Source organism: Oncorhynchus tshawytscha, linkage group LG16 (genome assembly GCF_018296145.1).
Source record: "Oncorhynchus tshawytscha isolate Ot180627B linkage group LG16, Otsh_v2.0, whole genome shotgun sequence".
NCBI classification, from domain to species: domain Eukaryota; kingdom Metazoa; phylum Chordata; class Actinopteri; order Salmoniformes; family Salmonidae; genus Oncorhynchus; species Oncorhynchus tshawytscha.
In genome coordinates this window covers 13,712,060-13,733,543 of record NC_056444.1, presented here as the reverse complement: position 1 = coordinate 13,733,543, position 21,484 = coordinate 13,712,060, and the positions used below count along the sequence as shown (strand labels likewise).

Genomic DNA, 21,484 nt, shown 5'->3' with positions numbered 1-21,484 from the left:
CGAACCTTGTGTATTCTGCTATTCTAACTCTCAACAGTAAGTTGAGACACCGAGTTCCCCAACTAGTTTTTTTTTTGCGGCAGGAGCCGGCCCTGACACTGGTCTATAACCTAATAGTTTCAAAGGGAACCTCTCCTGATTAGCATGAATGGCTTGATGTAGGACAAAGTGATGTTAGGTCATTGTCATGCCGTTCACGTCTTCCGCTGTGGAGGACAGGACTCCAGGGAGGACGATTTTGGAAGTCCATTTAGGAACTGCAATACGCTGAATTGGTTTATTATTTGTTTGTTACGATGGTTTGTTTCAAGAACATAATAATAATAATTGAAAGATTATTGGAATCTGTGTGGGTAGCTGGACAGGTAGGATGACTGACAGTGAAGGTGAACAGGTCGTCATGGGTCCTGGGTCAGGAGACAGAGGAATGGATGAGACTGAGGCAGGAATTCCTTTAATCACAAAGTGGTATATTTACTGGGTAGTTTGTCTGTGCTGCATCACAAAGGAAACAGAATAACATGTATCCAATTAAATTCATAATCACAAAGGTCAAATCATAACAATCATTCTCATTATTAACATAATTAGGTAATTCAGCAATTCAGTTCGATAATAAGTCAATAGGAATCGTCATTGAGTCATTTAGGCTCATAACTATTCATCATAATCATGAGAATAATAATACAAATAATTCAATCAGTTATCGGTTATTCAATAATCTCCATCAGTTTGATATAACAATTGATCAGTTAATGATGTTTCATATTTGATCCTTTCAGGTTTGTCTTCATATGTACATGTCATTTCATTACATATTAACCATATATCAATTGCATAATTGGCCTGTGACGATCTGTAGGGCCGTGATCTGTCACGCCCTGACCTTAGAAAGCCTTTTTTTATGTCTCTTTTTGGTTTGGTCAGGGTGTAATTTGGGTGGGCATTCTATGTCCTTTATTTCTATTTGTGTTACTATGTGTTGGCCGGGTATGGTTCTCAATCAGGGACAGCTGTCTATCATTGTCTCTGATTGGGAATCATACTTAGGTAGCCCTTTCCTTTCAGTGTGGGTAGCTAACTTTGTTTGTGGCACTTCGCCCTGTTAAGCTTCAAGGTTGTTTTGTTATTTCTTGTTTTGTTGACGACATTTTAATTAAATAAAAGAAAATGTAGGCTCACCACGCTGCACCTTGGTCTACTTCCAACGACATCCGTGATAGAACTACCCACCACCAAGGGACCAAGCAGCATGGTAAGGGGGACTCATGGACTTGGGAGGAAATCCTGGACAGTAAGGGACCCTGGAGGCAGGCTGGGGAATATCACCGTCCCAAGGAGGAGCTGGAGGCAGCAAAGGCGGAACGGCGGCGAAATGAGGAGGCAAGTCAGCAAAGCAGGCATGAGAGGCAGCCCCAAACATTTTTTGGGGGGGGAGCACACGGGGAGATTGGCGGAGTCAGGTTATAGACCTGAGCCAACTCCCCGTGCTTACCGTGGGGAGAGAGTGACTAGTCAGGCACCAGGTTATGCGGCTCTGCGCCGTGTGTCTCCAGTGCGCTCTCATAGCCCGGTGCGCTCTCTGCAAGCTCCCCGCAGTTGGTGTGCTAGAGTTGGCATTCAGCCAGGAGGGATTGTGCCGGCTCAGCGCTCCTGGTCTCCGGTGCCTCTCTTCGGCCCAGGTTATACTGCGCTAGCTCTGCGCACGGTACCGGACTAGAGTGGGCATGCAGCCAAGAGGAGCTGGGCATGCAGCCACAGCCCGGTTCGACCTGTGCCTGCGCTCTGGAGGTGCCAGGCTAGAGTGGGCATTCAGCCTGGAAGAGTTGTGCCAAGGCTACGCACCAGATCTCCAGTGCTCCCCCACAGCCCAGTTAATCCTGTGCCTCCTCCAATGACCAGGCCTCCAGTAGGTCTCCCCAGCCTGGTTCATCCTGTGCCTCCTCCACGGACCAGGCCTCCAGTAGGTCTCCCCAGCCTGGTTCATCCTGTGCCTCCTCCACGGGCCAGGTCTCCAGTAGGTCTCCCCAGCCTGGTTCATCCCGTGCCTCCTCCACGGACCAGGCTTCCAGTAGGTCTCCCCAGCCTGGTACATCCCGTGCCTCCTCCACGGACCAGGCTTCCAGTAGGTCTCCCCAGCCTGGTGAGTCCGGGGCTTGCTCCACGGGCCAGTCCGGGGCCCGCAGCGAGGGTCCCCAGTCCGGGGCCCGCAGCGAAGGTCCCCAGTCCGGGGCCCGCAGCGAGGGTCCCCACACCAGAGGCGCCACCAAAGTGGGGTGAGCTAGAGGTGGAGCACCAGAGCCGCCTCCATGGATAGATGCCCACCCGGACCCTCCCCTATAGGTTCAGGTTTTGCGGCCTGAGTCCGCACCTTTGGGGGGACTCATGTTTCTTTATTTCTATGTTTTGGCCGGGTATGGTTCTCAATCAGGGACAGCTGTCTATAGTTGTCTCTGATTGGGAATCATACTTAGGTAGCCCTTTTTCCCTCCTTGTGTTAGTGGCACTTTGCCCACGTAAGCTTCACGGTTGTTCATTATGTTGGGGTCATTATAATAAAAAGAAAATGTACGCTCACCACCCTGCACTTTGGTCTACTTCCAATGACGGCCGTGACATGATCATTGTCCATTTACATTACACAATAGGTTTGAAACGTGCGCTCCGCGGTAATAACTATGAACAATAACTGATGGCCCACTCTCCCGAACGCAACAGATAGTTCAGATGAAAGGGAACAGCTTCAGTGGATTTACATTGATTCAGAATGTCTGGATTAGAGTTAAGGAAGAGAATGCAGCGAGGCCGGGCGACGGCGATTTCCTCCTTTTAATGTGTTGAGATCTGTCAGACATTTCCACCTGACCTAATTAAAGCGCCCCTGGCCCAGCTGAGCAAGTGGCCATGAATTAAAGAATGATTCCACCAACTCCACGGGCCTTTTCTACAATAATAATAATACATGCCATTTAGCAGACGCTTTTATCCAAATTGACTTACAGTCATGCGTGCGTGCATACATACATGTTACGCACAGGTGGTCCCAGGAATGGAATCCGCTATCCGGGTGTTGCAAGAGCCATGCTCTACCAACTGAGCTACAGAGGAGCACATTTTTAGTTTGGTTCACTTTCAATGGAGTAGATGGTTGTGTCACTTCTGGAGTTTGGCTCTGTGACCCCAATGCTGTGTTCCAATGAGCAAACCACTACTCCACCCTAATCCTATCATTTATAATAAAAACACATTTGTCTGAATCTACTAATCCAAGGTGAGTAGAGTGTGGAATGGAACGGTAAATGTTTTACTTTATTCAGTTATGAGTGACAAATGGGAAGGTTTTGCATTTGAGACTTACATTGGTTCCATTTTGCAAGCAACTCAATCAAACGCAACTGAAGTAGGCTATTTGAAAGAAAACAAACACTATTTTAATTCCAGTGTGAAGGAGAGTGAACAAGGGCAGAAGGAAGAGAATACTTTTTGGAAGGGAATGCAGCCCATGACTGGTACAACAAGTCCACCACAAGTCACGATGTCTATGACTAGCCACTTAAAAGTCTGGTGAAGTGCCTAGAGGATTGTATTGATTCTGCTTGGGCTCATTAAGGAAGATGTACTCCATCGTCTGCATGTCAATAAGGTCTGCGATTAGAACCTCTGGGAGTGAGAGCTGATTAGTGATACCTACTCACTGTGATCTTCTTGCTTTGTTGGATAGCCAGAAAGGAGGATGTGTGTATGCCATGCATTGGATGAAAAGGTACTAACTAGTATAACAGTAGCTCATTAGTATAACGTGGACTTTCTGTTCTCAGTTGACTGTTTGAATGGTGTGTCTGTCATTTCTTTTGAAACCTCTTCTTGAACATCTCTCAGGGCTATGTTGTTATAAATGAAGTATGTTGATCTAGCTAGGTCCTTTTCAAACTCAGATTTGAAAGGTCGTCTCTCCTGTCTTTGTAGCGGTGTTCAGATGCTTGCTACAACAATAAAGGATTATCTTTGTTTTAAAACAAATAACTTTCCAGCTATATCTATCCTCCTAACTCCATTACTGCTGATTCAGACTTACACAATCATCTCTTAATCATCTGAATAACCTACTGTGTTAAATGAGGCCTCTCCTCCTGGTTACCCTAGTGACCATATCCCTCGCGCATCCCGCAAAGGTGGAGGTGTTGCTAACATGGCAAATCTCAATTTAGAAAAAACAAAATCACTGCGTTTTCGTCTTTTGAGTTTCTAGTCATGAAACATGAAATCTATGCAGCCTACTCAATCACTTTTTATAGCTACTGTTTACAGGCCTACTGGACCGTATACAGCGTTCAGCACTGAGTTCCCTGAATTCCTATCGGACCTTGTAGTCATGGCAGATAATATTCAAATTTTTGGTGACTTTAATATTCACATGGAAAAGTCCACAGACCCACTCCAAAAGGCTTTCGGAGCCATCATCGACTCAGTGGGTTTTGTCCAACATGCCACAGTCTGGACCAAGTTTTGTCCCATGGAATAAAGACTGTGGATCTTAATGTTTTTCCTCATAATCCTGGACTATCGGACCACCATTTTATTACGTTTGCAATTGCAACAAATAATCTGCTCAGACCCCAACCAAGGATCATCAAAAGCCGTGCAATAAATTCTCAGACAACCCAAAGATTCCTAGATATACCTTCCAGACTCCCTCCACCTACCCAAGGACGTCAGAGTACAAAAATTGGTTATCCACCTAACTGAGGAACTAAATGTAACCTTGCGTAATTCCCTAGATGCAGTCGCACCCGTAAAAACAAAAAACATTTGTCATAAGAATCTAGCTCCCTGGTATACAGAAAATACCCGAGCCCTGAAGCAAGCTTCCAGACAATTGGAATGGAAATGGTGCAACACCAAACTGGAAGTCTTCCAACTAACTTGGAAAGACAGTACCGTGCAGTATCGAAGAGCCCTCACTGCTGCTCAATGAACTTAATTGAGGAGAATACGAACAATCCAAAATGTATTTTTGATACTGTTGCAAAGCTAACTAAAAAGCAGCATTCCCCAAGAGAGGATGGCTTTCACTTCAGCAGTGATAAATTCATGAACTTCTTTGACTAAAAAGATCATGATCATTAGAAAGAAAATTACGGACTCCTCTTTAAATCTGCGTATTTCTCCAAAGCTCAGTTGTCCTGAGTCTGCACAACACTGCCAGGACCTAGGATCAAGGGAGACACTCAAGTGTTTTAATACTATATCTCTTGACACATTAATGAAAATAGTCTTGGCCTCTAAACCTTCAAGTTGCATACTGGACCCTATTCCAACTAATCTACTGAAAGAGCTGCTTCCTGTGCTTGGCCCTCCTATGATTAATATATAAACAGCTCCCTATCCACTTGATGTTGAAAAATCCAAACCTTGACCCAGAAAATATTTTAAAAACTATTGGCCTATATCGAATCTCCCGTTCCGCTCTATTTTTTTGTAATAGATGTTGTGCAGCAACTCATTGCCTTCCTGAAGACAAACAATGTATGCGAAACGCTTCAGTCTGGTTTTATACCCCATCATAGCACTGAGACTGCACTCGTGAAGGTGGTGAATTACCTTTTAATGGTGTCAGACCAAGGCTCTGCATTTGTCCTTGTGCTCCTAGACCTTAGTGTTGCTTTTGATACCATTGATCGCCACATATTTTTGGAGAGATTGGAAACCCAAATTGGTCTACACGGACAAGTTCTGGCCTGGTTTAGATCTTATCTGTCGGAAAGATATCAGTTTGTCTCTGTGGATGGTTTGTCTTCTGACAAATCAACTGTAAATGTCGGTGTTCCTCAAGATTCCGTTTTAGGACCACTATTGTTTTCACGATATATTTGACCTCTTGGTGATGTCATTCGGAAACATAATGTTAACTTTCAATGCTATGCGGACAATACAGAGCTGTACATTTTGATGAAACATGGAAAAGCCCCATAGTTGCCCTCCCCGGAAGCCTGTGTTTCAGACACAAGGAAGTGGATGCCGGCAAATGTTTTAATTTTAAACTCAGACAAAACAGAGATGCTAGTTCTAGGTCCCAAGAAACAAATAGATATTATATTGGATCTGACAATTAATCATGATGGTTGTACAGTAATCTCAAATAAAACTGTGAAGGACCTCAGCGTTACTCTGGACCATGATCTCTCTTTTGATGAACATATCAAGAATATTTCAAGAACAGCTTTTTGTCCATCATCGTAACATTGCAAAAATTAGAAACTTTCTGCTAAAATCTTGACTAGAACCAAAAACTTTGATCATAGTACTCCAGTGCTAGCCTGTCTACACTGGCTTCCTGTAAAGGCTGGGGCTGATTTCAAGGTTTTATTGTTAACCTACCTATTTTTCCAATTTGGTCCTGCCGTACATACCTACTCGTACGCTATGGTCACAAGACGCAGGCCTCCTTACTGTCCCTAGAATTTCTAAGCAAACAGCTTGAGGCAGGACTTACTCCTATAGAGCTCCATTTTTATAGAATGGTCTGCCTATCTATGTGAGAGACGCAGACTTGGTCTCGACCTTTAACCTTTCTGGCGGATGTTCCGCTAGTGACCCACCTCGACAACATCTGGTTGAAATACAGAAATAGTCATAATAAACATTCATAAAAAATACAAGTGTTATACATCGGCTTAAAGATTAACCTTTTGTTAATCCAGCCGCTTTGTCAGATTTCAAAAAGGCTTTACGGTGAAAGCATACCATGCGATTATCTGAGGACAGCGCCTCGCTTACAAAAGCATACAAACATTTTACAACCAAGTAAAGGAATTACAAAAGTCAGAAATAGCGCTAAAATTAATCACTTACCTTTGAAGATCTTCATATGGTTGCAGTGACAAGAGTCCCAGCTCCACAATAAATGTTTATTTTGTTCGATAAAGTCCCTCTTTAAAACCCCAAAACTCTATTTGTTGGCGCTTTTTGTTCAGTAATCCACTGGCTCCAAGGCGGTCAAAACATGCAGACAAATACATCCTAATAGTACCAGTAAAGTTTGTCGAAACATGTCAAACAATGTTTAGAATTAATCCTCAGGTTGTCAATTATCTAAATAATCGATAATATTTCAACTGGACAATAGTGTATTTAATAGAAAGGAAAAACAACGAAGGGCGCACAATCGTTCACGCGTGCAAACCAGCTCTGCATTCTTCCTAAGTCCACTGACAAAAAGGGTCTCATTCTTCTTAATTTTTCAGAAAATAAGCCTGAAACAATGTCTAAAGATTGTTGACATCTAGTGGAAGTCATAGGAACTGCAATCTGGGTCCTAACCCATTAGATACTGCATAGGCATTCAATTGAAAATACCCACATCAAAAAAATCCCACTTCCTGGATGGATTTTCCTCAGGTTTTTGCCTGCCATATCGGTTATGTTATACTCACAGACATTATTTTAACAGTTTTGCATATTCTAGCTTCTGGGCCTGAGTAACAGGCAGTTTACTTTGGGCACGCTTCTCATCCAGACGTCGAAATACTGCCCCCAAGCCATAAGAAGTTTTCAGTCTTTATTGAAGACTCATCTCTTCAGTAGGTCCTATAATTGAGTGTAGTCTGGCCCAGGGGTGTGAAGGTGAACGGAAAGGTACTGTAGCGACGAACCGCCCTTGTTGTCTCTGCCTGGCCAGTTCCCCTCTCTCCACTGGGATTCTCTGCCTCTACCCTATTACGGGGGCTGAGTCACTGGCTTACTGGTGCTCTTCCATGCCATCCCTAGGAGGGGTGTGTCACTTGAGTGGGTTGAGTCACTGACGTGTCCTTTCTGTCTGGGTTGGTGCCCCCCTCGGGTTCGTGCCGTAGGGGAGATCTTTGTGGGCTATACTCGGCCTTGTCTCAGGGTAGTAAGTTGGTGGTTGAAGATATCCCTCTAGTGGTGTGGGGGCTGTGCTTTGGCAAAGTGGGTGGGTTTATATCCTGCCTGTTTGGCCCTGTCCGGGGGTATTGTCGGACAGGGCCACAGTGTCTCCTGGCCCCTCCTGTCTCAGCCTCCAGTATTTATGCTGCAATAGTTTGTGTCGGGGGGCAAGGGTCAGTCTGTTATATCTGGAGTATTTCTCCTTTCTCATCCAGTGTCCTGTGTGAATTGAAGTATGCTCCCTCTAATTCCACCTGGTCATGCTGCTGCTCCAGTTTCAACTGTTCTGCCTGGACTCTCTCTACTGCACCTGCTGTCTCTAACTCTGAATGATCGGCTATGTAAAGCTAACTTACATTTACTCCTTAGGTGCTTACCTGTTGCACCCTCTACAACCACTGTGATTATTATTATCTGACTCTGCTGGTCATCTATACACATTTGAACATCTTGGCCATATTCTGTTATAATCCCCACTCGGCACAGCCAGAAGAGGACTGGCCACCCCTCAGAGCCTGGTTCCTCTCTAGGTTTCTTCCTAGGTTCTGGCCTTTCTAGGGAGTATTTCCTAGTCACCGTGCTTCTACATATGCATTGCTTGCTGTTTGGGGTTTTAGGCTGGGTTTCTGTACAGCACTTTGTGACATTGGCTGATGTAAAAAACAAAGGCTTTATAAATAAATTTGATTGATTGATTGATATTGGCTGTCTTTGACAGTATTGGTTGAATGAGTTTACAGTCTTGTTGTGCATACCAGAATATGTTTTATCACTGACAGTTCCAGAATAATCTGATTAACATCAGATTCAGAAGATTTCCCACACCTTCAAGCTCTGTCCACATGGCACCAAAATAATGTTGTCTCAACTGGAAAAAAGGCAGCACTACAGATTGACTGCCTATCTATCTGGAGCTCCAGCTCATTCTCAATCCTTGCTGAAGGTTCGATCAGATAGCTCCCCATCTGTGGCTCCTTGCCTAGAGGTACTCTGTATTTTCAGCCCAATGATGCCCATCACCCTTAGACATGTCTTAGATTACAGCAAAAAGAGCCTCAGGCCTTTTTCATACTTAAAGTCTAATCCACCACCCCTTGTTTTCTATTTCTCCTTAGCCTCTGGGATCTCCTCGCCCCCCTCAACTCCTCCAACGCAGTCCGTCAAGCAGCCGCCGGCGTTCCTGCTGGAGGCCTATCGGAGTGAGCCGGAGAGGCCGGAGGCACGGATGCGCTCCTACTCTTCCCCGCCAGACACCGGGCAACGCTTCAGTCTACCCTGCACCAAACCACCCATGACTCCCTCCGCCCCCATCGCTACCTCACAATCACAACCAGTGAGTACTACCCCACTGCTAAAACACCCCTAAAGGGTTTCCCATTGAAATAGGGTGCAACTGAACAGTCTAACTCATATTCCTCTTCTTCAACTGCACTTATCTGGATAGTGGAAAGCAATACGGCAATGGTTGGTTTTCACTTCTCCTCTCAGTTGAGTGCAGATGAGGAGAGGAAGCCAACTGAAGACTATTGAGATTCACCTATGAAGTCAGCCCTGGTGGTTGTCCCCTCCTGTTATGCATGGATGGAAAGCAACAACTCATGGCACAATGCCTTTTCCCCCGCATGTGACCTAATTTTTGGTGTAAGCCTATGTACTGACATGTACAGTGCATTCGGAAAGTATTGAGACAACTTCCCTTTTATCACATTTTGTTATGTTATAACCTTAATTCTAAAATGCATTTTTTTAAATGTCCTCTTCAATCTACACACAATAGCCCATAATGACAACGCGAAAACAGGTTTTTAGAAATGTCTGAATACCTTATTTACATTAGTATTCAGGCACCTATGAGACTCGAAATTGAGCTCAGGTGCATCCTGTTCCCATTGATCTTCCTTGAAAGGTTTCTACACCTTGACTGGAGCCTACCTGTGGTAAATTCAATTGGTTGGACATGATTTGGAAAGGCACCTGTCTATATAAGGTCCCGCAGATCTGACAGTGCATGTCAGAGCAAAAACCAAGCCATGAGGTCGAAGGAATTGTCTGTAGAGCTCCGAGACAGGATTGTTTCGAGGCAAAGATCTGGGGAAGGGTACGATAAAATAATTCCGGATTGAAGGTCCCCAAGAAGAACATCCCAGAGGGACAACCATCCCTGCAACACTCCACCAATCAGGTCTTTAGGGTGGAGTTGCCAGCCGGAAGCCACTCCTCAGTAAAAGGCACATGACAGCCCACTTGGAGTTTGCCAAAAGGAACCCAAAGGACTCTCCGACCATGAGAAACAACATTCTCTAGTCTGATGAAACCAAGATTGAACTCCTCGGCCTGAATGCCAAGCGTCACATCTGGAGGAAACTAGGCAATATCCCTACGGTGAAGCATGGTTGTGGCAGCATCATGCTGTGGGGATGTTTTTCAGCGGCAGGGACGGGGAGACTAGTCAGGATCGAGGGAAAGATGAACAGAGCAAAGTACAGAGAGATCCTTGATGAAAACCTTCTCAGGACCTCAGATTAGAGCGAAGGTTCACCATCCAACAGGACAACAATCCTAAGCACACGGCCAAGACAACACAGTAGCTTTGGGGCATGTCTCTGAATGTCCTTTAGTGGTCCAGCCAGAGCCCCGACTTGAACCTGATCAAACATCTCTGGAGAGACCTGAAAATAGCTGTGCAGCGACGCTCCCCATTCAACCTGAAAAAGCTTGAGAGGATCTGCAGAGAAGAATGGGAGAAAATACAGGTGTGCCAAGCTTGTAGCTTCTTACCCAAGAAGAATCAAGGCTGTAATTGCCCAAAGGTGCTTCAACAAAGTACTGAGTAAAGGGTCTGAATACTTATGTGATTTAAAAGTACATTTGCATACATTTCTAAAAACCTGCTTTTACTTTGTGATTATGGTATTTTGTGTAGATGTGAAAAAATAAACATTTGAATCAATATTGAAATGAGTAACGTAACAAAATGTGGAAAAAGTCCAAATGTCTGAAAACTTTATGAATGCACTGTATGTGTAACTAACAGCTTTGCACACTCTTGGCATTCTCTCACCTGGAATGCATTTCAATTAACAGATGTGCATTAAGTTAATTTGTGGAATTTCTTTCCTTCTTAGTGTGTTTGAGACAATCAGTTGTGTTGTGACAAGGTAGCGGTGGTATACAGAAGATAGCCCTATTTGGTAAAAGACCAAGTCCATATTATGGCAAGGACAGCTCAAATAAGCAAAGAGAAAAAACAGTCCAACATTACTTTAAGACATGAAGGTCAGTTAGTCCAGAAAATTTCAAGAACTTCGATGGTTTCCTCAAGTGCAGTCGCAAAAACCATTGAGCGCTATGAGGAAATTGGCTCTCATGAGGACAACCACAGGAAAGGAAGACCCAGAGTTACCTCTGCTGCAGAGGATAAGTTCATTATCTTCAGTTACCTGACTGAGGATACCAGAAATTGCAGCACAAATAAATGCTTCAGAGTTCAAGTAACAGACACATCTCAACATGAACTGTTCAGAGAAGACTACCTGAATTAGGCATCCATGGTCGAATTGCTGCAAATAAACCACTACTAAAGGACACCAATAAGAAGAAGAGACTTGTTTGGGCCAAGAAACACGAGCAATGGACATTAGACTAGTGGAAATCTGTCATTTGGTCTGATGAGACCAAATTGGAGATTTTTGGTTCCAACCACCTTGCCTTTGTGAGACACAGAGTAGGTGAACCGAGGATCTCCCCATGTGTGGTTCCCACCGTGAAGCATGGAGGAAGAGATGTGATGGTGTGGGGGTGGAGCTGGTGACACTGTCAGTGATTTATTTTCAAGGCAGACTTAAACCAGCATGGCTACCACAGTATTCTGCAGTGATACGCCATCTCATCTGGTTTGCACTTAGTGGGACTATCATTTGTTTTTCAAAAGGACATTGACCCAACACACCTCCAGGCTGTGTAAGGGCTATTTGACCAAGAAGGGGAGTGATTGAGTGCTGCATCAGACGACCTGGCCTCCACAATCACCCGACCTCAACCCAATTGAGATGGTTTGGGATGAGTTGGACCGCAGAGTGAAGGAAAAACAGCCAACAAGTGCTCAGCATATGTGGGAACTCCCCCAAGACTGTTGGAAAAGCATTCCAGGTGAAGCTGGTTGAGAGAATGCCAAGAGTGTGCAAAGCTGTCAACAACTTTGAAGAATCTGAAATCTAAAATATATTTTGATTCATCACTTTTTTGTTTACCTCATGATTCCATATTTCATAGTTTTGATGTCTTCACTATTATTCTAGAATGTAGAAAATAATGTTTTTAAATGTAAATTGTATTTTTTGTCAGTAATGCATTTTTTGTTATGTGTCAGACAGGAAGACTAGCTGCCGCCTTATTGTGCATCCCATCTGTGAATGCAGTATAGTGGCAAGGCCTGGGTCAAATATGGAGGTCAAATTCTTTCAACCTAGAGTTGCCTTGGAATTTGAAAAACTGTCAATGGAAACCTGTTAGCTTCTATAGTGGCAGGAAGATGCTGAATTGTATTCAGAATGGTTTGGGCAAACCCCATAAGGAACTGAAAGCAGGGGGTATATAATACCTACAGTCTAGTCCATAGCTAGGTTAAGACAGGTTAAACCAGGGGTACTCAACTCTTACCCTACGAGGTCCGGAGCCTGCTGGTTTTCTGTTCTACCTGATAATTAATTGGACACACCATGTGTCCCTGGTCTAAATCAGTCCCTGATTAGAGGGGAACAATGAAAAATGCAGTGGAACTGGCTTAGAGGTCCAGAGTTCAGTTTAAGGGGGTTAAACTCTGCTCAATAGTCCTAATCTGATTTGTGCTGCTGTCTTTCTCTCACTCTCATTTATTTATTCACTCACTCACTCACCCCTCTCTCTCTTTCAAATGTGCTGTTTTCACGTTTGGTCCCTTGAGAAAGTCAGAATGTCCAAGGGCAAAATGGACTTTGTCTCCCGCATAGGCCATCTCTGCAGGGTTTTTTGGCTTTACTCAGCAGACTTTGATGGCAAGCCAACATCACTCCTCAGAGGGCTGAAGACTGTGGTCTCAGTTTCATGACAAGTTTATCATCTCAGTTTCCCCCAATTTACACACACGTGCGCACAGGCACACAGACAGACAGACATTGGTTTCTGAGCCCAGAGTGCTTGTTGTATGATGGCGCCCATATAGGGTTAAAACTTGCTACAGCTGTACAATATGACTTCAGAAATGTTTATTCTGGACTGTGTAGTGAAGTCGTTTGTGCTTTGTACAGTTAGGCTAAGCACTGGAGTTGTGTGCGGGCGTGACTCCATAGAAAGCTGAGGCTCAGTAAGGTACAAAGAGCATTTTGTTCATCCTCCAGCAGTTTTAATTGGTTATTTAACTTGAATTAAATTGTTTTGTCCCCGTGAAATTGCCTCTCAGAAATCCTCACAAGGGTTTGGTGTCCCTCTATCTCTGCCAAGTGATTCACCGGTTTTACATAGCCAGTGGAGAGACACTAGCCTGCTCCCAGATCGGTTTGTACTATCTTGCAAATTTCTATGGTCATTGTCATGCTGTTTGCCGTGGCAATGACAATGGCAGTTGGCAAGATGGCTCAAACAGATCTGGGACCAGGCTAGAGAGACTAGATGACAACCACAATGCTCAACACCTTCTAGAGATATCTCAAAAGTCTCATCTCTATCTTTCTCTCCTCCTATAGATAACTTTCCGCATTCCACACGTCACTGTTTTAATATTACACCGACAGGTCCAGCACCAAAGTTTTGATTGATCATGGCACATTCTATATCGTGAAGTGTGAGTCTGAAGAATGTGTTGTCATCTGCATACAATTTAATGAATCACTGCATTAACATTGCCTCCTTGGTAGATTCATTTGGAAAACGGGAAGACACTCCGTTCAGCTTTGCCTTGAAATTAAACAAGAATGTGAAAAATGTAAACAATGTGAAATGTTTTCAATCATTTCCACATATCGTTTGATTTGGGTGAAACACTGGAGATGAGTACAAGTAAATGACTCATGCTCCACATCCACACCTTTACTCTGAGCTGTTCAAAAATAACTACAAGAAACTTAATTTGTTCTGATAGACATAACCAAACATTTCAAAAGCAGTTACAGTGAATTAAACCCAGCTCTTACTAAATATTCACATCAAAGTTTGACTTATTACGGTGTTAAATGTTTTAGGTCATTTGTTTTCCTCTAAAACAGTTCTCATGGTTTGCTCTCCAATGAGTTCTGGTGAAGTTGGGGCAGCTTGTTTTGCTCACCAGAGCTTCTGTTTGTCTGCCACACCCAATGAGTCATCCCAGAGGAATTTGGTTATGATGGCCTAACCCCCCCCCTCTCCTCCAACCCAGATGTTCTGCACATTTCTGCATGCCACCTACTGCACCTCTGCCAAAACCCACCAGACTAATCAGAATTGACTGGCCCTCTAATGTATAATTGTTCAGTCATACATCCACTCTCGCCTAGCGCTTTTCAGCTTCCTATGATAGCTGCAGACCAAGGGCTGTTCATGTTCATAGGATAAATCATTTTGGAGCACTAATATTAATATTTTGAAGCATTTTTTGTCCCTCTAACATGAACAGTGTGCAATGAGCTTAGATTGTGTTTGAAAAAGTTTGTTCCCATATGGAGATAATGAACTTGACCCATTGAACACCTGTGAAGCCATAAGGTTGTACTTCCCACAATGCCCTCTGTTGGGTATGCTTCAGGTGAGGGCAATGATTGTGTGTAGTCCTGTGTTTTTACAGGGGTTTCACAGAGCCACACATGAAAGGATCTACTGCGTGTATGTGTTCAGCCAGGCATGTTCACTTGCAGACACAAATCCCTACCTCGTCCTCTGTGTAAATCATGCAAGACATTTAAGAGGTGTGGCTCTTCCAGCTTCTGCATTTGATCACATATAGATGTAAGAACACATGGAGGTATGCAAAGCTATAGTTTTTGTATATACAAAGAGTTCTGAATGTCTGTATAGTAACTGATGGTTATCTTGCCCTGGTTGGCAGTACTCAACACTGCAAATTCATCCATTTAGTATGCACCGTTTTCCAACTTTTTAAAATCTTTTTTTAAAGCTAGGCTACACATTACAAAGCACTATGGTGGTATTTCTGGAGACATATGGGCATGCCATGTAAACTAGTACAATTGAGTGTCCTAATTGTGGATCACAGTTGCTTTGGATTCATCACATGGGCCCATATACAGCCTAGTCGTCATCATTATAATCATCAATCGCTACCTGAGTTGTCAGGACACTTACGACTTTGCGCCGCTAAGCAACATCTGGTGTCAGCAAATGTCTTTAAAAAAAGAAAGAAATATTGTGGGTAATACAATGACTGATTGTGAACCAATTGCAGTGGCAAAATAAATGTTCAGCACATGACAAGATTAACCATCTAATGATCCTTCAGTGTATTTAAATCAATACACTTTATAGTGTAGCCTACGCATCACTAAAATGCAGAGTATATCATTGTTAAACTGATGACCCCCGGAAACATATTTAGCATTATTTTGTGGTGTACGTACAGTGTAGCTTGTCTCTCCAATTAGGCAGTTTGGATTCGATGGATACACTCAGAGGCTTTTTGGAGTACCGGCGTGACGCGGCTTACAGAGCTTTACAACATCTTTCATCCCCCAAACACAAATGTGGAGCTCATTTAGAACATCCATTAATTTAAAGTTCTCTAAAATGTCGCAGGCGAGCACACTGTGTAGAAGCGTAAGCGCAAACCGGAACAAACGTGTCGTTCACTGCAATTGCAGCAAATTGGAATGTTCCACTTTTACCTGAATAGGGGATTGGTATTCTCCTCTCATATTTACGTCTCGGGCTCAGGACTAAAGTAATGGATGTAGGCTACCTGAGAATGCGGTCTAGTTTAGTAAAATACGGCTACGCTAATATTTTTACCAACACAGAGCAAGAAAGGAAATACAGCTTTAGGAAAATCACAGGAGCCTTTTGTGCGATAAACGTTTGGACTGTGTTTCTCGTTTTCGTGTTGGCACCCCACTGCACAAGAGGGGAGTTTCTCACACCCAGCGACTGTCAAATCAGTAGCAGTTGGGAAGTCTAGTTGCAACGTGGGAAGGCTACATTTTAGGAGCAGCTAATTGACTATCCTTTACTTCTTGTCTACAGGTCGACAGTTTAGTTGAAAACATGCTGAAGAAACTTGAGCTAGAAGATGAAGGTAAGCTCTTTGGAAATGTGTTTTTTTTTAACTAGTAGACGTGCAAATCCATTCGTAACCTTTTGCCAGCTGACAAGGTAATGCATCGGCCAAATAGTTATCAGAATGATGTATGATATACTGAACAAAAATATTCACGCAACATGTACAGTGTTGCTCCCATGTTTCATGAGCTGAAATAAACTATCCTATACATTTTCCAAACGCACAAAAAGTTTATCTCAAATTGTGAACAAATTTGACAATAAAAGGCCACCCTAAAATGTACAGTTTTGTCAAACAACACAATGCCACAGATGTCTCAAGTTGAGGGAGCATGCAATTGGCATGTTGACTGCTGTCCACCAGAGCTGTTGCCAGATCATTTAATGTTAATTTCTTCACCATAAGTTGCCTCCAATGTTGTTTTAGAGAATTTGGCAGTATATCCAACCTGCCTCATAACTGCAGACCACGTATGGCGTTGTGTGTGTGTGTGTGGCGTGTGTGTGTGTGTGTGTGTGTGTGTGTGTGTGCGTGCGCGGTGGGGTTATGGTGTGGGCAGGCATAAAATACGGACAAGAAACGCAATTGCCTTTTATCAATGGCAATTTGAATGCACAGAGATACCGTGACGAGATCCTGAGACCCATTATCGTTTGCCATTCATCTGCCACCATCACCTCATGGTTCAGCATAATAATGCATGGCCCCATTTCGCAAGATTCTGTAGACAATTCCTGGAAGCTGAAAATGTCCCATTTTATTTCCATGGCCTGCATACTCACCAGACATGTCACCCAATGAGCATGTTTGGGATGCTCTGGATCGAAGTGTTCAACAGCGTGTTTCAGTTACCGCCAATATCCAGCAACTTCGCACAGCCATTGAAAAGGAGTGAGACAACATTCCACAGGTATCTGTGACCAACAGATGCACATCTGCATTCAGTCATGTGCAATACATAGATTAGGGCCTAATTTATTTATTTATCCTCCTTGTGACTCAGTAAAATCTTTCATTGTTGTATGTTTTTGCGTTATGTTTTTGTTCAGTGTAGATTTGATGATTTCTATGTAATTAGCCCTAAACTATAGTTTACCTATTCAAGTTTAGTCCATTGATGATTGAATCTTCCAATCACTTTAAAAGTAGGCCTATATGATGCCTTTAAGTCATGTCATCTACGCATTTAGTGGTCAATTAATTTTCCGGCAGCCCATGGATCATATTTTATTCCTGTGGTGTAGCCTAATATTAAAACCATATGTTAACCCATTTTTTTTGGTGCATGCATAGGCTATATGTGCTGCATTGTGAATATTTCAAAGGTGGAAACGAGCTGTATACCAGCTATGTAGCCCATCGTTATATCCATGTATAGAAGCTTTACTGGATGGGCAGGGACGTCATTGTGATCATGAAGGGGATTCCGTCCCTTGTGGGTGGGTGGGGCCTAGTTCGCTGTTGTCCCTGCTAATCTGTTGGCTGCCTCCAGCCACAATGTGATGTTCAGTTTGGCAGCAATCTCGCATACAGCGCTGCAGCATGCATAGACCAGTGTTTCCTCATTTGTCCACTGGATGGCGAGTCATGCCCGTTCTATACTTCACGTCGCTATCTGCAACTGTTCTGAACTAAGAATAATCCATGGATTTTTCACGATTTGCCTTCATGGACTCTGGAGGAGTGCTTAGAATAGCCTGTCTTACATTATGCAGGATCATGTTCATTGACGTGGTTGTCTTCATACAGGGTGCCCTGTGTAGTGTTCTATGTGATCCTTTTTCCTGTGCCAGCAGCTCTCATTCTGTGTTGCGTCGCATTGCATTGCATGCATCGTACACGCAGCGCAGTCAGTAAACATGCTGCTTGCTTCACAGATCATGGTGTGTGGGGGGAGGGGAGGGGGGTTGAGTTGACAGGTTGCGATATAGGAAATTATTGGATGAAAGTTCTGCTTGCTGGGCCCATTCATAGAGGTGCTGTTTAGTGTATGATTGCCTTAGTAGAACTACATTTCATACTAAATATACATTTCTGAAAAGAATACGTACATCAGAAAGAGATTGATAAACTTGAGAACAATGACAAAGTTTATCACGTTTCTGTAGATATGTGGCCAGAGTTTTAATCTTTTACAGTGACAGTTGCAAAATAAACATGCCAAGTTCTTAATAGACCATTCTAATGGAAATAGACTTGATATCTGACTCCATAAATGGATCAACATCAGACATCTCTCTCAATCCTATTTATACTGTATGTTTTTCCTCCCCGTGTTATAAATTAAGCCACAAATATTAGCCTACCTGATGATTGGCTATGTGGGATAATAGGCAGACGACTACTACCTTCTTTCCACATTGGTCAAATATTAATCATTGAGGCTCTTCAAAATGGCTGATGGCTGGAGTGTCATTCCTGTGCTCAGTGGTAAATCTAAATGCTCAGAGCAGTTTTACTGGGAGATTGTTTGGTCCGCTTATTCGGTGTGTGTGATTGTGAGGCAATGGCTTTGGGCAGCAGCCATTTATATTTCAAAGCCTACCTTCAAACTCAGTGCCTCTTTGCTTGACATCATGGGCAAATCAAAAGAAATCAGCAAGACCTCAGAAATAAAAATTGTAGACCTCCACAAGTCCGTTTCATCCTTGGGAGCAATTTCCAAAAACCTGAAGGTACCACGTTCATCTGTACAAACAATAGTACGTAAGTATAAACACCATTGGACCATGCAGCCGTCATACAGCTCAGGAAGGAGACGCCTAGAGATTCAAGTACTTTGGTGCGAGAAGTGCAAATCAATCGCAGAACAACAGCAAAGGACCTTGTGAAGATGCTGGAGGAAACGGGTACAAAAGTATCTATAACCACAGGAAAACGTGTCCTATATCGACATAACATGAAAGGCCGCTCAGCAAGGAAGAATCCACTGCTCCAAAACCTGCATAAAAAGCCAGACTACGGTTTGCAACTGCACATGGGAACAAAGATTGTGCTTTTTGGAGAAATGTCCTCTGGTCTGATGAAACAAAAATAGAACTGTTTGGCCATAATGACCATCGTTATGTTTGGAGGAAAAAGGGGATGCTTGCAGGCCGAAGAACACCGTCCCAACCGTGAAGCATGGGGGTGGCAGTGTCATGTTGTGGGGGTGCTTTGCTGCAGGAGGGACTGGTGCATTTCACAAAATAGATGGCTTCATGAGGGAGGAAAATTGTCGATATATTGAAGCAACATCTCAAGACATCAGTCAGGAAGTTAAAGCTTGGTCATAAATGGGTCTTCCAAATAGACAATGACCACAAGCATACTTCCAAAGTTGTGTCAAAATGGCTTAAGGACAACAATGTCAAGCTATTGGATTGGCCATCACAAAGCCCTGACTTCAATCCTACAGAATTTGTAGGCAGAACTGCAAGCGTGTGCGAGCAAGGCCTACAAACCTGACTGTTACACCAGCTGTCAGGAGGAATGGGCCAAAATTCATCCAACTTATTGTGGGAAGCTTGTAGAAGGCCACCCAAAACGTTTGACCCAAGTTAAACAATTTAAAGGCAATGCTACCAAATACCAAGTGAGTGTATGTAACCTTCTGACCCACTGGGAATGTGATGAAAGAAATAAAAGCTGAAATAAATCATGCTCTCTGCAATTATTCTGACATGTCACATTCTTAAAATCAAGCGGTGACCCTAAGACAGGGAATTTTTACTAGGATTAAATGCCAGGAATTGTGAAATACCGAGTTTAAATGTATGTGACTAAGGTGTATGTAAACTTCCGACTTCAACTGTATATACCTGGGCTTTGACTATTGGCTAAGGTGTCGACACAGCCCTCAGTCATCGGAACTGATGGGGCTAAAGCCATGGGAGTGGAGCTGTCATTTGTATTCATTTACCCGATACACAGACCGGGAGTTGCAGCAGACGCAGGTGTACAGACAGCGAAGAAGTAAGATGCCAGCGTCGGTACAAATCACAGGCAGAATGTCTGGCAAAGTCCAGACGATGTAGACTAAAGAGTCTAGACTCATTACGGAGATATTTTGGTGTGGGGAGCATGGTTGCTCCATCCAACCACAGAAGAAATTCCTGCTCTGTTGTCTTGAGGGCTTAACAAAAGGCTGTTTTAGTGTATTTTTTTACGGTGAGAATTAGCAGAGAGATTGTTTAAATAGTCAGCGTTTGAGACACCAGCTTTCTTAGTTCATTGAATATAACTTTTTAAATTCAAGTCCTTTGAGAAGAGCGGTGATATCAGACACTAAGGATATCACGCACAACGATGTGGAGGTTTTGAGAGATTTTGTATGAAAATGCCTGGGACTACTTCCCCATGTATACTGAAAAAGATAAACGCAACAATTTCAATGATTTTAGTGAGTTACAGTTCATTGAAGAAAATCAGTCAATAAATTCATTTGGCCCTAATCTATGGATTTCACATGACTGGGCAAGGGCGCAGCCATGGGTGTGCCTGGGAGGGGTGGCCCAGCCAATCATATTTTGTTTTTGTTTTCCCACGAAAGGGCTTTATTACAGAGAGAAATAATTGTTTCATCATCTGTCTGGTAGGCTGGTCTCAGACGATCCTGCAGGTGAAGAAGCCGACTGTGGAGGTCCTGGGCTGGTGTGGTTACACGTGGTCTGTGGTTGTGAGGCCGGGTGGACAGCAACCTTGGTGGACATTCCTGCAGTCAGCATGCCAATTGCACGCTCCCGCAACTTGAGACATCTGTGGTGTTGTGTGACACAGCTGCACATTTTAGTGGCCTTTTATTGTCCCCAGCATAAGGTGCACCTGTGTAATGAGGATGCTGTTTAATCAGCTTCTTGGTATGCCACACCTGTCAGGTGGATTGATTATCTTGGCAAAGGAGAAATGCTCACTAACAGGGATGTAAATGCATTTTGTGCAGAATATTTTTAGAGAAATACGCACAAAGCTTACGAGACACTTCTGGGGTCTTATTTCAGCTCATGAAACATGGGACCAACACTTTACATGTTGCGTTTTATATATATTTTTTCAAAGAGATTATGCCACTGAGATGTGCATAGGGCAAATCATGACTCTGAACTCCTTTTACCTTCTCATTACTGGTCAAAGCACAAATTGTTTTATGACTATTCCTGTTTTGGATACTTTTTGAATATTTTCCCATAAGAAAGTATAATATCTGCTTTACTTTCAGCTGTTGAAGAATCCGAAAGGGATATCTACATGCGCTTTATGAAGTCACACAAGTGCTACGACATTGTTCCTACCAGCTCCAAGCTCGTTGTTTTTGACACTACTCTGCAAGTAAGTGCTCCGTCTATTAAACATCTCATACTG

At 43.4% G+C, this 21,484-nt stretch overlaps 1 protein-coding gene across 4 annotated transcripts in view; it reads left to right on the top strand.

The window, feature by feature from the left end:
* Window positions 1–21,484, top strand: part of LOC112232700 (5'-AMP-activated protein kinase subunit gamma-1-like) — a 124,903-nt gene that overhangs the window by 66,526 nt on the left and 36,893 nt on the right. For all 4 annotated transcript variants that reach the window (XM_024399889.2, XM_024399888.2, XM_024399887.2 and 1 more), the window contains 3 exons: window positions 9,021–9,238; window positions 16,108–16,159; window positions 21,342–21,451. In XM_024399889.2, the coding sequence (XP_024255657.1) occupies window positions 9,021–9,238; window positions 16,108–16,159; window positions 21,342–21,451 (380 nt within the window). The remainder of the gene's footprint in view (window positions 1–9,020; window positions 9,239–16,107; window positions 16,160–21,341; window positions 21,452–21,484) is intronic.